Source organism: Monodelphis domestica, chromosome 2 (assembly GCF_027887165.1).
Source record: "Monodelphis domestica isolate mMonDom1 chromosome 2, mMonDom1.pri, whole genome shotgun sequence".
Classification (NCBI taxonomy): domain Eukaryota; kingdom Metazoa; phylum Chordata; class Mammalia; order Didelphimorphia; family Didelphidae; genus Monodelphis; species Monodelphis domestica.
The window spans coordinates 516096502-516110779 of record NC_077228.1 but is presented as its reverse complement, the minus strand read 5'-3'; the positions used below and the strand labels follow the sequence as shown (position 1 = coordinate 516110779).

The 14278-nt window shown below is 43.5% G+C and overlaps 1 protein-coding gene across 2 annotated transcripts in view; it reads right to left on the bottom strand.

Moving 5' to 3' along the window:
- Positions 1–634: 634 nt before the first annotated feature.
- Positions 635–14278, bottom strand: part of CALN1 (calneuron 1) — a 529462-nt gene continuing 515818 nt past the window's right edge. For both annotated transcript variants that reach the window (XM_007485687.3, XM_007485689.3), the window contains one exon: positions 635–13856. In XM_007485687.3, coding sequence (XP_007485749.1) covers positions 13729–13856 — 128 coding nt within the window. In that variant the 3' untranslated portion in view covers positions 635–13728. The remainder of the gene's footprint in view (positions 13857–14278) is intronic.

Genomic DNA, 14278 nt, shown 5'->3' with positions numbered 1-14278 from the left:
GTCACCAACTAGTTGTATGAACAAAGGCAAATTACTTCTCACCTGCAAAATGAGAATTAGGGTTAGATAGATGACTTCTGATGACTTTTCTGGTTCTAAAGGAAGGGTTGCATGAAATGCTTTTTTTTTTCAAGATCACAGAGGAAATTAGTGATGGAGACAGGGCAAGAACCTAGATCCCCTGGTCAAGTGCTGTTTTCACTAGATCAGGCATTGTTTGTTTTAATTTTTTGTTCATTTATATCTGACTGACCCCATTTTGGATTTTCTTGGCAGAGATAATGGAGTAGTTTACCATTTCCTTCTTCAGCTCATTTTACAGATAAGGGAACTGAGGCAAAAAGGGTTAAGTAACTTCCCCAGGGTCACATGGCTTGTCTCTGTCTGATGTGGTGCTATGAAGCCACTAGCTCCTTTGCCATCCCTGTTTTTGTTATATAAACTGCCTGTTCCCCCATCTTGCTTCCAAACTCCATTACACAATTAGAAATCAAGGTTCTTTATCATCCTCTGTTTTTCTGAAGGGAGACACCCTTGTTTTTTTTAATAGCTTGGCCAACCTAATTGTTTCTCTATGATACTGGAATGAAATTCAGTGTTCCCACTTGTAAATCATGTTGGCTAGAATGAATTGTATCATCAAAAGAAAAGAAAAGAACCTTTATTTTTCTATTGCATAAATACTGGTAAAATTAAAATTTTTTATACAGATTATATATTTACAATCATGTTTGGTTAGAGGAAACATCTGGTAAATATGGCAGTCAGTTTTCCTTTATACACTGAGACAGCAGTTTAATAACAGATAATTCATTAGTTAAATAAGTTGCATGCCAAGTTAATTTATATTAATATTTACAGTTTTGTACAAAGGTTTTTCATTTGACCATTCTGTTGACTTTCTTCTTAATTAAAATACCATGTCATGGGATAATGAGCTGAAGTGATTGATTAGTGCAGAATGAGAAATGAAAAGCTTATAAGGATGAATGGGTAGAGATTGACCGATTGGAAATAGACAACAATGACACAAAGAACAGAAAACACTAGACCTGAAGAGTGATGTGTGCTGGATATGGGTCTACCTGGGCTGCTGAGTTGAGACAACTCTAATTGTTAGAAGTGAATGGTGATGGGTTGACTCTGGCATGTTGGGTAAGGACAGGAAGCAGAGGCAGATCACAGCCCCTTGGGCACATTCTTTTCAATCCAGTACCTTGGGAAGTAAATTGTGGCTGCAGCACAGTTACATGGCATTTGTCTGGAACACTCTGTCCTTCTGCAGTGGTCTCTGCCTCTTTTACTGTGCTTCTGGTTCCATTTCCCCAGTAAGGCCATTTTCTTTGGTAGGTCCTTTGGAAATTATTGTATGGAAACTTCATTATAGCTCTGAGTCAGAGGAAGGAAGGGGGAAAAGCCTGCTGGGGGCCACTAAAAGACCCCCCTGAATTCAATCTTCATGGAGGAATGGAAGAACATTCTCTGCTTTTCTAGAGAAGGAGCTAAGAGAAAGATGTAAGCATGAGTTTACCAAAAGGTCATGCTCTCCTTCTCTCCCCAGGAAAGGCCTGAGGAATCCACAGTTATTTCCTTAGGGGACAAGGAATGCTCACAAACACTGATTTAAGATGGAGAGGTTAGAGATAAATAGATGGTAATGGCGGCTTCTGATTTTTCAGGAAGAGTAAAATTGGAGGAAACGTGCCTTATATTGGATTTGAATATACTACAAAGAGATTGTAGGTTTTGTTGATCTCATACTTCTCACTTTTCCTCTGCTCTATATTTTGTTAGATCTCTACCAGAACTCAAAAGGAGAAAATGTGTTTAGTATATTGTTAGCCTATGGGGAGAGCATGGTACAGGGGAGGAAAAAAAAAACACTGGCTCTGGAGTGAGAGGATCTGGGTTCAAATGTCATCCCTGGTGCTTACTACCCTTGTGACCTTGAACCAATTGCTTAATCTCCCTGGGTCTCAGTTTCCTCAATCATAAAGTGAATGGGTTGGACTAGATGCTTTCTGAGGTCTTTTCCTCATCATCAATGCTCTTTGACTGTCTGCTTTTCCAGCTCTGGACTCTATGAAGTTCCAAGTGTCCTTCCAGAGGTCATCTAGTCCATTTACCTAAATTCTAGCAAGCTTGTCTGGCTGACAAAGGGAAAATCTAGTCTATAGTCTAAGGCTGTAATAATCTATTTCTTGAAGGAGATCAGAGATAGAAGTCTTTCTGAAGGGTTGTGTGTTGAAATGAAAAACCATTCACTTCTATTTGAGAACTGTCCTCCATCTCACAGAAAAGAGCAGCGGCTTAAAATTGTGTTCTTCTACTCTGGAGCTTCCAGTCAAGTTCTCTCAAATGAAGAAACAAGCTTCTTTTGCTGGAATGGAGTTTCCCCCCCTTTATTCTAATTCTTTAAAAATTTCAACTCCTTTTGTTTTCCTATGAGATGTTAGAAAGGAAGGAGGGGGTGGCAAAGATGGCGTAGATCATCTTTTCTAGCTTCTCTAGCCCATTAATTTGCAAATTGAAAGGAAAAAGGAAACAAAAGCCAATCTTTGATTCTTCCCAAATCAGCAGATGGAATAGGAACAGCCAAGGTTATTGAGCAAAGTCTTATGGCTACAAGACAATAAGCTTGACTAACACAAGAAAAGCCAATCTGGATCATTTTACCAGCCAAACCCAACTTCCTGGACTTGGTGGAGTCCTTGGGGAGAGGTAATGTACCAGGTCTTAGAAGGCTAAAAAACAATTTGGCCTTTAATAAATGATTTTTATTTTATCAATGTAGGCAACTATTGAGGTGGGAAATACTTCCACAAGGGCAGATAGATACCAACCTGTCTCTGACTTAGCAGAAAATGGATCTTAGAATTATGAGGTAATAGGATAATTAACTGGAACGGACCTCAGAGACCACTTAGTTAAATTCCTTTCACTTTGCAAATAGGACAATTGAGGCCCAGGGTTGCCCAAGGTCACACAAGTAATAAGTGTCAGAGGTAGGATTTGAGCTCAAGTCCTGTGTCTCTAAGGTCAGGATTCTCTCCACCATACCATACTCCCTTCCATGGGTTCTAGGGGATTGCCTGAGGCACCCTGAGAGTTAAAACTATTTCCTTAGGCTCATATGGCTCCAAAGGGTAAGAGGTCACTTGAACCAAGGTCTTCTTGACTCTGAAGATCAGTTCTCTGACCAGGAACCCACACTGCCCCTATCATTGCATATGGGGAAACATCATGGTAACCTTCTTCACCTAGAATATGGATTCTAGCTTATTCATATAAACATTCTTAGCACTACAAAGGACCTCAGAGGACATCTAGCCCAAACCTTTCATTTTGCAGATGAGAAAAGTGAAGTCCAGAGTTTGAGGTGGGGTACATAAGGGGGGAAACTCACTTAAAATTGTTAAGTCTAACTTTAAATAAAGTGGGAGCTAGACTCCTCCTTTCCTGCCTCTGGATTTTGTGTTGTTTTCATTTTGCTATGCTCAATCAATAACTTCCCCTTCTTCTCCTCTCCTGTCCATCCTGATGGACTTGAGTTACACCAGCGGCTCCCAGAGCCCAGAGGACATGTCAGCATTTCGAACTCTTCAAGAGGAGCCAGTGCCAGCCTCCTTTTGGTATTTGCCAGGGCATGTCAAAGTCTGACGGATCATTAAGTTCAGGACGATGGACAGCTCAGTGGCCAAGGTGGTCCCTCCTGAAGTGGATATGTGGAACTATTCATTCCAAAAGTAGGCCAGGCCCGCAGGGAAAATGCTCATACAACCTATATTGAGAGACTTATTTTTTTTTCTCTTCCCCTTTCATTTCTTGGCCCAGGAACTGTGAAGTGTATTGTGTCTGGGCTTGGCATTTCCTATGACATTCCATCCAGGGAAAGGATTATTGCTATGTAGGAGGAGGCAAGTTTCCATGATCAGCAGATTTCTCATCACAACAACAAGGTGGGACTGCTTAGATTGGGCTAACTCTGCCCCTACTTCTGAAGAGTTTTATCAGTTGAGTCCCTTGAACTTGTTGCATTCCTAAAAGGTACATATTTATATTTTCAATCAGCATGAAGGTGAATTTACTAGAGACCCCGAAGGAGCAGGAAATTCATGTTTGTTAGAAATTATAGTTTTAGATCAGGGGTTCTTAACCTGCTGTCCATGAATAGAGTTCAAAGGATCCATGAACTTGGATTTCAATATAATTGCTTTCCTTTGTAATCTCATATATTTAATTTTACTTTGTATATTAAATATACAAATAATATAAATATTTAAATATTAAACAATATACAATGTAAATATTTAAAAATTACTTTGACAAGGGGTCCATAGGCTTCATCAGATTTACTAAGGATTCCATGACCAAAAGAGATTAAGAACCTTGCTTTAGAGGACACCTTGAGCAACATTGTTGAGAAAGAGTCCAGCAAATACCTGGAGAATTATAGCTGGTGTGTATAATTTTGAGCTGACCAGTACAGGTTTTCAAGCCAAATAAACTCAATTTCTAGGAAGGCAAAGGTTAAGGTCCAGAGGCTCTTGGAGCTTCTAATTTAATGACCCAAACACCCTTTCTCCACTCTAGGCAACCTTGGAACCCTAAGAACCCATCTGGGTCTTCCTCAGAGCTCCTTTAGATTCTCAGAGTTCTAATTTCTTACCACCCTCAGGGGCTTTTATTTGGATTAAATCTTGAGAGAAGAAAAGCAGAAACCAGCCCACAGTATGACACAATGGAAAGAATACTGGCTTTCGGATCACAGGGCCAAGGTTTTCATTCTGGCTCTGCCATTTATGACCTGTCTGCTTTTGCTCACCACTTCTCTGGGACTTATCTGCAAAATGAGGAAGGTGAAGTAGATAGATGCCTTTGGAGTTCCTGACAGTCCTAAATCTATGATGTTGTGACATCCCAGGTTCTATCTTCTCTGGTCCTTTTCCAATCTCACTGGAAATCTGTTTGTGGATCTATCTCTACACTAGCATACCTTAGCATTCAATGAGACAGCACAACTCTGGCTTTAAAATCCAAATCTCAACCTGAATGCATGTTAGAAAAAAGGAGAGACAGAGAGAAAGAGAGAGATACAGACAGACAGAGACAGAGAGATAGAGGCAGAGACAGATTATTGAGTTTTTTTATGCAAATTAGGAGCTTTTGGTGTCTCAACTCAAAATCTATGATCCTATGACTAGGTGACCTCTGACATCCCCTCCTGCCATATATCTATGATTCTATAAACTGGTGGAAACTCTTTTGGCCCATTCCTAAAAGACAGAGATTTACCTCCTAAATCAGCATGCCTCCAGGTTAATTTTCCCCTTGTGCTCACCGGACACTCCCTGAGGTGTCAGGAAATGCACCCTGGGTTGGGATCACACCTCCAGAGATTGCCTTGAATGTTAGTGCTAGGAAGGGCTCCCCTGGAATGTAGAGTCCACTTTCTCCCTACCTCCACACCATATTTACTCCTTCTCTCCTTCTCTCCCTCGGCTATTCACTCACTCACTCAGGTGCACACTCCTCACTCACTTACACAGTCACTTATCCATTTGCTCACTCACTCGGTAACTCACTCAGTTACTTATTTACTGAAGTGACTTAAGGCAGCCGGGCACTGTGCTACAAAGTCCCATCACTGCTGACTCCCATCTAGGAGCAGCTTAGCCAAAGGAAGCGTGTCGTGAAGCTGAGCAGTCCTGACATTTAGATTGTCATGGAGACAGGGTCTTTAGGAGGCAGCTGAAAGCCTCTTTTATTTGAACATGACTTTAAATTATTTGAAACGAAGACCTTGGCTGCTGACTAGGTTTTCTTCACTCTTTTTGAGTCTTTCTTTCTCCTCAAAGAATCACTGAATGATGAAGGTTTGCTGGGGAGTGGTATGAGAATGGGGAGAACCAAAAGATGAACCCCTGAACCAAGAATCCTGGGGTACAGAGAAAGTAGCTAATAAAGCCATCCAAGGCAATTCCCTTCTCTTTCCTCCAGAGAATTCTGACACTAGCCCTCTTGCAGGCAAATGAGAACATCAGAGGACTTGAGCTCTTCCTCTGCCTCTGTCTACCACTAACTGCCTGTGTGACACAGAGTAAATCATTTAACCTTTCTGGACTTCAGAGCTTTCCTCTTAAAAATGAATGAGATGAACTCAATGGTCTCTAATCCTCCATCTAGCCCTAAATTCATGATCCCACAATCTTCAAGACCTCCAGAAAAGAATACTCCAATTTAACTTCCCTAGTAAAGATTTCCAGCTTCTGATAGAGGCTCTTTCAGCCTCAGTTCACTTCCACTCTTCCTCCTACAACCAGAGCCCAGATGTTCTTACCACATCTTCTTCAGAGAGGCAGAACATCTGTTCACCATGAAGTTCCCATACCTTTCACGCTCCTCGCTGGAAGAAGAGTCCTCCATCACAGTATTAACAGACACTGTGGCCTGCCTCTGCTTGGTGCTAGACTTGAAATCAGGCAGACCTGGGTTCAAATCCAGCCTCTGGCCTTTGAAGACATAATTGAATCATTTAAGATCTCTGAATGAGTGAGTTTCTTCACCTGTAAAATGAGGGTGATAATGTCTGGATATTTTTGTGAGGCTTCAATGAATTTGTGTATTTAAAGCACTTTGCAAATGTCAAAGAACTATATACATATGAGTTGATATAAATATCAGTGTGCTATATATATGTTAGTTTATTATTCTGAGCCTCAATTTATTTGATTGGCAAAATGAAGGCATAGTTAGATAATACTCATTTCTCCTTTGCACAGGGGACCCCATGAATCAATGTACCTTGGTAGCTTTGGATAGATGGCACAAAGCCAGGGTGATGAGCATGGGAACATAGGATGGGTTAGGACAGTCCAGCAGGTGCATCTGTCCCAGGCAGTGATGAGACTCAAGTGAACCCAGAACCCCCAACCCTGGAGAGCAGTTGTCCCAATCAGACACCTTGCCCACTCTGGGTGCTGAGGACCTCAGTCCATGGGGGAGCCACTACTAGGTGGGAAACACTGGGAATGGAGATCACTTCATCTCTGACTCAGGTCTGGTAGGTGAACTTAGTGCAAACTTCTTAGGGCAAAAGGTGAGTGTTTCATCTCACTGGGTTGCTGGTGACTCATCTCATCATTTGGTCCACTCAAGGGGAGGGGGATAAGGTCAGAGAGGAGCAAAGATGGCCAAAGTAGACTTATCATCTTTTAATGACTTTGAATGAGGACAGACAGAGGATGGCAGACTATTTGTCCTAAGGATGTGACAAAGAATAGATAAGATCAGATAAGGAAAGGACATTTCTTCCCATGCATCATTCATATGAGGCAGCAAGCATAGGAGATAACTGTTGTATTTGGCATCAGAGGACTTCAAATCCTGACTGAGTGACCCCAGGAAAGTCACTTTCTATCCTTTGTCTTCCCATAGGTAAAATGAGGGGACTGGATTTCGTGGCTTCTTGGATACCTTCCATTTCTGGACTTATGATCCTATGATCCACCTACATGACTTTAAGAAAGTTACTTTATCTCCCTTGGCCTCAGCTTTCTCCACTGTAAAAAGAAGAAGTTGGACTTGACCACCTCTTTGGCCTCATCTGGCTCTACTTGAAAGACCTCACTATCTATTGCTTAGCAATACAGGAAGTTGGTCCGCCATCCATTGTTGACCTCACTGAAACTCCTGAAATAGGAGATGTGGAATCAACCTATGGCTGAACCTCCTATGGCTACCTCACTCCACATTGCTGGCTCATTGAAAACTTCAACAGACAAGATGAGGCTTTTTTTAATGGATGGATTAAAGGCTTTGCTGCCCTCCAGACCACAGTTTGGCTTCAGGGGCCACATTTAGAGGGGGGCAGTGGGTGAAATCCCCCCTGGCGACAGTTGGCCTGCTCTAACAAGCAAGTGTAACCGCAGGACAGGGAAGCAGGGAGGGAAAGGTAGCAAGATGGATCCAGTGGTTGGAGGGAGGATGTTCTCCTGCCAGCAGGAGCCTGTTTGCAAGGGAGTCGGGTTGAGAGCCAGCAAGCCCCCAGCATCCTTTAAGAAAGCATTCCATATTTCTCTGTGGTTTGGCAAGCCCACGGTGGAGTTCGTGGGTTGCCATAGTGACATCTCTGTTATACAGATGCTCTTTGTGGGATTTGCCATGCACTGCTCCTGACCCCGACATAGGATGCTCCAAAGGCAGGATTTTGTAGGGATGAGGGATAGGAGGTGGGAGGCAAAGCTTACATTTAGGATCAAACAAGACAGCTTCTTCTTAGGGAAAAAGGAAAAAAAAAGGAGGTTCCACTATGCAATGGGCAGAGCACTAGGTCTACTGTCAGAAGCCCATAGTTCAATTTTTGCTTCTGACAGTAGTTAGGTGACAGTGGATAAAGTCATTTAATTTCTCAAGACCTCAGTTTCCTCATCTGTAAAATGAAGAAGTTGGACCTGATGACCCCTTCTGTCTCTTCCAATTTGTAGATCCAGGAATCTATAATCGTCTTTCCTTCCCCCAAGTATTTTTTCCTTAATTGTTCCCTTTTCCCCTAACTCCTGTTTTCCCACAATCCTTTCTGGTGGCCTCATTAGCACCTGGCAGGAAGGATTTATTGATGCACTATTTGCCAATGATCTACCCACCTCCTCACCCCACAGGACTGCAGCAAACTTAGAGAGACTGGAATACAACACAAAAAAAGAAGCCTTGAGAGGTCATCTAGTCCAGAGGGATTTGTGAACTTAGATGGGGAAAAATTCCATCTTCATTTTCACTAGTTTCTAATTGAAATTTAGCACTTTGACTTTGAATGAAGGTAAGAAACATTATTTTAAAATGGGCTTTACTAGATGCCAAAGACCCCTGTGACAAAAGAGCTTAGAAGCCCTGGTCTATTCAAGTTGGCCTCCTTTCCTCATTTGACAGTGGAAGAAACTGAGAGTGAGGGAGAAATGATTTTCCTACACAGCCACTAAGTGGAAGTTTGAAACTCCAATCTAGACCTTGAGGATGCTGAGGCTGGTGCTTTTTGTGAATGGGTAGGTGGATCTGTGGTTAGGGAACCATCCACTACTCTTCCCTCTAACCCCTTCACCAAGGTCAGGGAAGCTAGTTTTTTGGCATAATGATCCATTCTGTGCAGTCAGTTCTGGGGCCAGAAGAGACAAGAAGCAAATAAATATGGCATAGGAAGAAAGTCTGCATTTTGAGTCAAAAAATTTAGCTTCACATCCTGGCTCAGCTATGTGTGACCTTGGGCAAGTTATTTCCTCTCTCCAAATCTGCTCCCTCCTTTATCAAGTGGAAACATTGACCAAATGGTCTCTGTGGTCTACTTCTTGGTCTTTTATGGGTTAAGCATCTCACTCAGGCTATGGCCAGGAAGGGGGCATATGCACAGAATTTGTGAGATGGAGAAGAGGTCCCAGGGAGGCCAGATCTAAGAAAACACCCATGGGAGGAGGACAGGAAGGCTGGGGTATCAGTATCCTAGGCCAGCCTTGCAAGGAAGCAACAAATTCTTCCACCACTGAGCCAGGGAATTGGGCCCATAAAATCAGCTCTCCCTCCAATCCCTCACCACCAAGGAGAAGCCAGGAAATAGCTCAATGAGAGACCATCAGTGTAGGGCTGTTTTCCAAAATGGGAATTGCTTCTTGGACATCACTAAGTTGGTTAATAAGTTGTCCTAGGGCTCATAGTTAAGATTCTAGGTCCCTAGGCAGTTTTACAGACAGCCCTCCTCCTTCCTGATCCCCTTTCCTCTCCCCTTTCTTTCCTTCTCCCCACACCCCAGACATGGGCAGGGGCATTAGTGTTCTTGGCCTTTACCCCTTTCAGAACACTCTGGTGCTTTCTGGTCCTTGGGCATTATTATTTCATGAGCCCCAGAAAAAATATATATGACCCCTTGGGTAAATCACTTTTCCTCTAAGCCTCAGTTTCCCTATATGAAAAATGAGAGGTTTTGGACTGGATCACTCCTAAGCTCCCTTCATCACTCTAAATCTAAGAACGGGCTGTAGACATTGTCCTTAGAGCCAATTTCTCCCTCCTAAAGAAGGCCCTATTTGATCCCTATTTCATCTGGCTCTGAATTGGGCTTTGGAGAGGTGAGGATGGAAGAAGGGTAAGAGAGAAAGGGATAGGCCTTGCCCCCCATTGACATAAGTAAGTACCACCTGGGCTGGAATGGGTTCCAGGAGATAAGGCTCTGGCTCAGTCCTCTAGCATGTGCTGGCATAACCATCACACCTGGTAGTACTTCCCTTGGTCTTTCCCTCCCTGTGGAAGGCAGGGGTCCTTTTAGAATTGGCAATAAGAGATCAGTCCTTTAAGATGTTTCACACATGGCCCTGGCTGTCTTTGGGGAATGAGAAAGAGCTGAGTTTACCCTCTGTTCCCCAGGAAAAGGCCCCAGGGGTGAGGGAACCAACCTTGAAATAACTTGGATTTAAAGGAACTTTTGAGGCCACATAGACAAAGGAGCCTGGCCCTGCTCAATCTTTTATCCTGCTTTATGTGTCTAGTACCATTGAGATGAATTATCATGAACAGAGACAGCTATTGACTCGTGTTTTAAAGTCCTGTACTCTGGCTAGGGTTTTTCGTTCTGGGGGTATTGAGACAGGGGGCTAGCCAAGGATGGATTTTCCTTTCAATGGCCCTTCCATACTATCCACTTCCCTCCATTATTGGAGGACTGACTTCTTTCCAATAGAGCCAGTGGGGTCCCTGCTGGGGTTATGCTTGGGGGCCCCCTGAAGCTCTTACTTTGAAGCGACAAACCAGGAGAGCATCAAAGGAGATCTATTTGTATTCTCTAAAGCCCTTTCCATGCATTTTTATTCAGTATTAGGATCCAGTGCCACTTCAGAAGGGAAGGAAAGTCACCCTGTAGAAGAGGGCATTTATGGAAAGAGCAAACACAGGCAAGACACAAAATCCTGGCTCTGGCATACATGCGTGGTTTGACCTTGAACAAGTCACTTCCTCACTCAAGGCCTTGGTTTCCTCCCCTGCAAAAGGAGGGGTTCATATTCAGTGACATTTCTGGTGCCTTCTGGCTTTGAGGAATTCCTGAACTGAAATTCAAGTTTATCCAGAGCTTTCTTCCATCCCAGGCTCCATCCTAATCTTGAAGGTCTATGGGAGTACCATTCATTATGAACTTCTGCATACCTATGGGAACTAGATGGTCCTCTCCATACAGCAGTTGCCCCTGGGTGTGTAGAATCAAGGCAGTAGCCTACTGAATAGAGCATTGGTTTTGGAGTCAGAGGACCTGGGTTCCAATCCCAGCTCTGTTACATACTTCCTAAGTGGCCTTGGGACACAAGTCATGCCATCTCTCTGGGTTTCCATTCCCCAACTATAAAAGGAGGGACTTGACTGGCCTAATCCCTAAGGTCTCTTCTAGTTCTAAATCTGTGATCTTGTGAAGCTGAGAATATCAGATATGGAAGGGATCTTCCAGATCAGATAGCTTAGTCTCCTAGTTCTATCAGTAGGAAAACAGGTCCAGAGAAGGAATGTGACTTGCCCAAGATCACCCAGCAAATCAAAGGTGGAATTAAAACTGTCAACAAGAACATAAACTCTTACTCCAGGGGTAGTTCATAAAGGGAATTCCCTGATCCCTGGCCCACCTGCCTTTGGGTCCCAAAGGCTCACATTTTCCCCTTTACCCTCTTCCATTGCCATGCACAGGAAAGGTTTTGTTTTTGTGGGTCTTTTTTTACCCCCTTATATCTGCATAGTGTGAAGATTTATACTTTCCTATGCCAGCTGAGTTGACCCCACTTTACCCACAGGGTGACTAGGGAGGAGGGAAGAAAGCTTGGAGTGAGGCTACATTGCAGAATGGTTGTGTTGGGGGGAAGAGGAGAGGGAAGGAAGGAAGGGGCATTGCTAGAGATTTGGAAAGGAGATGCCAAGAAGACAAAGCAGGCCCCCAAACCTAGCTAGAAGAGCCTTTGTTTACCCCAAGACAGGAAGGAAAAAGGCAATAAGCAAGAGAAAGCTTTTGGATTTGGGGATGTAGATGAGAATGCACCCAGAAAAACCCCATAACAGAATTTAATGAAGTATTTCTGAGCTCCCAACCGAGCTTGGAAAAGTACAACAAGAAATGGTACAGAGAAATATTACAGCTGATGAGTATTCACTAATCAGACTGGGCAAAACCACAAATTAATTGTAATGGACTGGTACGGCACCTTGGAAAAGAGGCTAAATTACAGTTTTTAAGATTCCATAGCAAACAGGTCATTTTGTTCTCTTCTTTACCACCAGCACCGCACCGACACCAGCACCGTCACCACCGTGCATGCAAAAGAAATTACCTGTCTTGTTTGCTAAGCTCATTAAAATCTCTTCCGTGAAAATGAGTCAATCGCAGAATCTGAATGTCAGGAGATGTTATGTAAAATATAGTAGTTTGATCTTTCCATCTCAGTCACTTTGGCTTCAAATTCTCAGTTCGGCTGATTTTACCCTGAGCCCACACACTGATGGAGCCTGACGGGGAAGGAGGAAGGATGAGTGACGGAGAAAAGGGAAGATGTACCTCCAGGAGAGTGTCAGCTACCGAGCAGATCTGGCAGAACGATGTGCTCATCCCTTGCCTCTATTACCAAAGATAACACGAAGTTGAAGGGTTTCAAACACTCCATCATTCCCATCTATCCCAGTCAAAAATAATAATTGCTTTGCCAAGGGACCGCTTTGTGACTGGAACAAAAGATCTAGAATGAACAATGGCACAGTTGGGCACATACAGAAAGAAGCTAAATATATCTATATATTTATACATATACACATATATTTCATTTTTTAAATCTCTCACTAATGGCTGCACAGGAGGCAAGTTTGGGAAAAAGGCTCTATGCAGATTCCAAGATGCTGGTGCATAAAAGGAGCTTCCCCTATCAGCACTGGGGACAGAAAGAAAACTGCAATTGGAGACCCAAAGCCCTCCTCCCCAGCCCTCAATCCTGCTAACAAAAGTCCTGTGTCCAAGGCAATTAAAAAAAAAGTAGGAATAGCACGCAAACACACAGCACACCAGTGAGGTGTGGTACCACTTGGAAAACCATGACCCTGTACAATGGCTTTGCCCTCATGCCACAGGGGCTCCATTGGGGGTGAACAGAGGAAGCTGAGGGGGATGAAATGGTGGCCTTCTTTGCAGATACACCAGTCAGCTTCTGTGGCGCCAAACAAGGCTCACCCCCAGGAAGAGTCTGCTGTTGGCCAAACTTTGGGTTGGATGTATAAAGTCGACCAGTAGTAACTGCAGGTCACGCTCAGTCTCTGATCTCTCTCTCTCCCTCTCTCTCTCTCTCTCTTTTTCTCTTTCCGACTCCCAGCATAGACCACCACACGTCAGTCCCAGATGGAAATGAAGCTTTTCCTCAGAGTTCCTACTGATGGCTGAAGCAAGAATTCAGAACTCCCCGGGTTTTTATTTTATTTTTTTTTTAATTTTATTGCATTAGGAAACAAAACCGTTAAAGCATTGAAGACAGCCCTTTGGTGTCCCTGACAAGAAGATGGAGCTGGTTCTCAAGACGGGTCGCCCTGCCGGCCTCGGGTTCCCTTTGCCGAAAGCGTCTTGTTGTCCACCTTGTACCCTTTCCGGTTTCATGGAGGAAAAAAGTCTGCCCACCGGGCATGCACATGCATGGCGAGTTTGGTTCACAGTGTCGGATGAAAGACTACTTACTACTCCATGCCGCTGCGGAGGATCTGATTGGCTGCAATCAACATGACGCTGATAATGAAGGCCATAGCAAAGGCGCATATTAAGCTCTTCCGGACGCAGGTCTGTCTGTTCTGCTTTTGGGAATGCACTGGGGAAGAGGGAAGTCAACAGGGAAGACGTGGGGAGGAGAAGAAGCGAGAGAAAGGGCACAATGAGAAAGGATGTACCACCTTCTGGATTCAACTTCGTTCAACCAACATTTATTAAATGCTCGTTATGTAGGAGGCACTAGGCTAGGCACATGGGACACAAAGGGGAAAAAAAACAGTCCTTGCCCTCATAGAGGTTATATTCTTCTATGGTTAAGTTTCTTATGGGAAGACAATGGCAAACTATCCTGGGATCTTTGCCAAGAAAACCCCAAATGGGTTCACGAAGAGTGAATCGTACCTGAGATGACCAAACAATAACAACGAAGCTTCTTAACCTGGAGTCTGCAAATATTTTAAACCATATTGCGATAGTTTTATCTTAACATACTTGACTTCCTTTGTAATCCTGTGTATTTTA